The sequence below is a fragment of the Chiloscyllium plagiosum genome, chromosome 47, assembly GCF_004010195.1.
Source record: "Chiloscyllium plagiosum isolate BGI_BamShark_2017 chromosome 47, ASM401019v2, whole genome shotgun sequence".
Classification (NCBI taxonomy): Eukaryota; Metazoa; Chordata; class Chondrichthyes; order Orectolobiformes; family Hemiscylliidae; genus Chiloscyllium; species Chiloscyllium plagiosum.
Genome location: NC_057756.1, coordinates 8,555,120 through 8,557,014, shown reverse-complemented (window position 1 = coordinate 8,557,014; position 1,895 = coordinate 8,555,120). Strand labels below are relative to the sequence as shown.

The 1,895-nt window shown below is 39.8% G+C and overlaps 1 protein-coding gene across 1 annotated transcript in view; it reads right to left on the bottom strand.

Annotated features, from left to right (window-relative positions):
- Positions 1-480, bottom strand: part of LOC122544246 (interferon-inducible GTPase 5-like) — a 12,509-nt gene extending 12,029 nt beyond the window's left edge. Inside the window, exon 1 of the mRNA XM_043683323.1 lies at positions 337-480. Within this exon, the coding sequence (XP_043539258.1) occupies positions 337-378 (42 nt within the window). The 5' untranslated portion in view covers positions 379-480. The remainder of the gene's footprint in view (positions 1-336) is intronic.
- Positions 481-1,895: the final 1,415 nt, after the last annotated feature.

Genomic DNA, 1,895 nt, shown 5'->3' with positions numbered 1-1,895 from the left:
GGGTTACAGAGATAGGGAGGGGTGTAGGGGCTGGAGGGGGTAACAGAGAGAGATCGAATTGGAATGTGTGGAGCTCATTCCAAACCAGGATGGGAGTTTGAAAATGCAGCCGTTGCCTGCCTTGCAGAGTGTTGGTCAGGAAGCGAGGGGTGAGTGTGATGGAAATCAGATTGTGTCCGGGTTAAGTTGCACGCAGTTGAGCTTTGGATCCACTTAAGTGATGTATTTCAGGATAATATGTGGGATACCTGCCGAAAGTGTATTGGAATATAGTCGAGTCCAGAGTTTAGAAACCGGATGATCTGTAAATGAGCCAAGACATCAAATCAGTTCTACCTTGTCCACCCAGAGTCCTGGTTCAATCAATCCTGGAGACATCGTGGGCAGGTAGGTGCTCTGGCACACTTTGGGAATGGGAAGGAGGGCAGTGTGGATTCACTAGATCAAACCTGAGCCCTTGACCTTTAGATTGTGCGGAGTGATCTCACACTCTCCCTCTCTCTCACACACAGAGACATTAATATAAACCTGGACACACACAGACAGACATGTACGTGCACAGACATTAATATAAACAGAGACACACACAGACAGACATGTACATGCACAGACATTAATATAAACAGACTCACACTCAGAGATATGTTCACACACATTAATATAAACAGACACACAGACATATACACACACATTAATATAAACAGACACACAGACAGATACACACACAGACATTAATATAAACAGACATACAGACGTGTACACATAGACATTAATGTAAACAGACACAAACATATGTACACACACAGACATGTACACACACAGACATTAATATAAACAGACACACAGACATGTACACACAATCGTTAATATAAACAGACACAGACATGCACACAGACATTAATATAAACAGACACACAGACATTAATATAAACACACACAGACATGTACACACAATCGTTAATATAAACAGACATGCACATACAAACATTAATATAAACAGAGACACACACACGCAGACATTAATATAAATAGACACATACAGACCTATGTATACACAGACCTTAATATAGACAGACACACAGACATAAACAGACACACACATACAGACATGTACACAGATATTAATATAAACAGACTCACACTCTGACATATGTTCACACATAAACAGACACAGACATATATACACACACATTAATATAAACAGACACACACAGACGTGTACACACAGATGTTAATATAAACAGACACAGACATGTACACACACAGACATTAATATAAACAGATACACAGACATTAATATAAACAGACACACAGACATGTACACACACAGACCTTAATGTGAACAGACATACACATACAGACATGTACACACTCAGACATTATAACCAGAGATGCACACACAGACATGTACACACACGGACATTAATATAAACAGAGGCACACACACAGACATGTACACACACGGATGTTAATATAAACAGACACACATACAGACGTGTACACACAGATATATGTACACACAGGCATTAATATAAACAGAGAGACACAAACATGTACACACAGACATGATCACAAACACAGACATATGCACACAAACAGAAATTAATATAAACTGACACACACACAGACGTATGTACAAATACAGACATAAACAGAGATACACACAGATATTGAAATACACACATTAATATAAACAGATACACACAGACAGACACAGGCATACGTACACACACACAAACACACAGACATTAATATGCACCCAGACATGAACACGCACACAGACATAACCATAGACAGACACACAGCCATGCACATGGATGCATATATACACACACACAGACTCCGTGGATTAAGATGAGGGGCCGAAGGCTCAAGAATCAGACTGATGTCGTTTC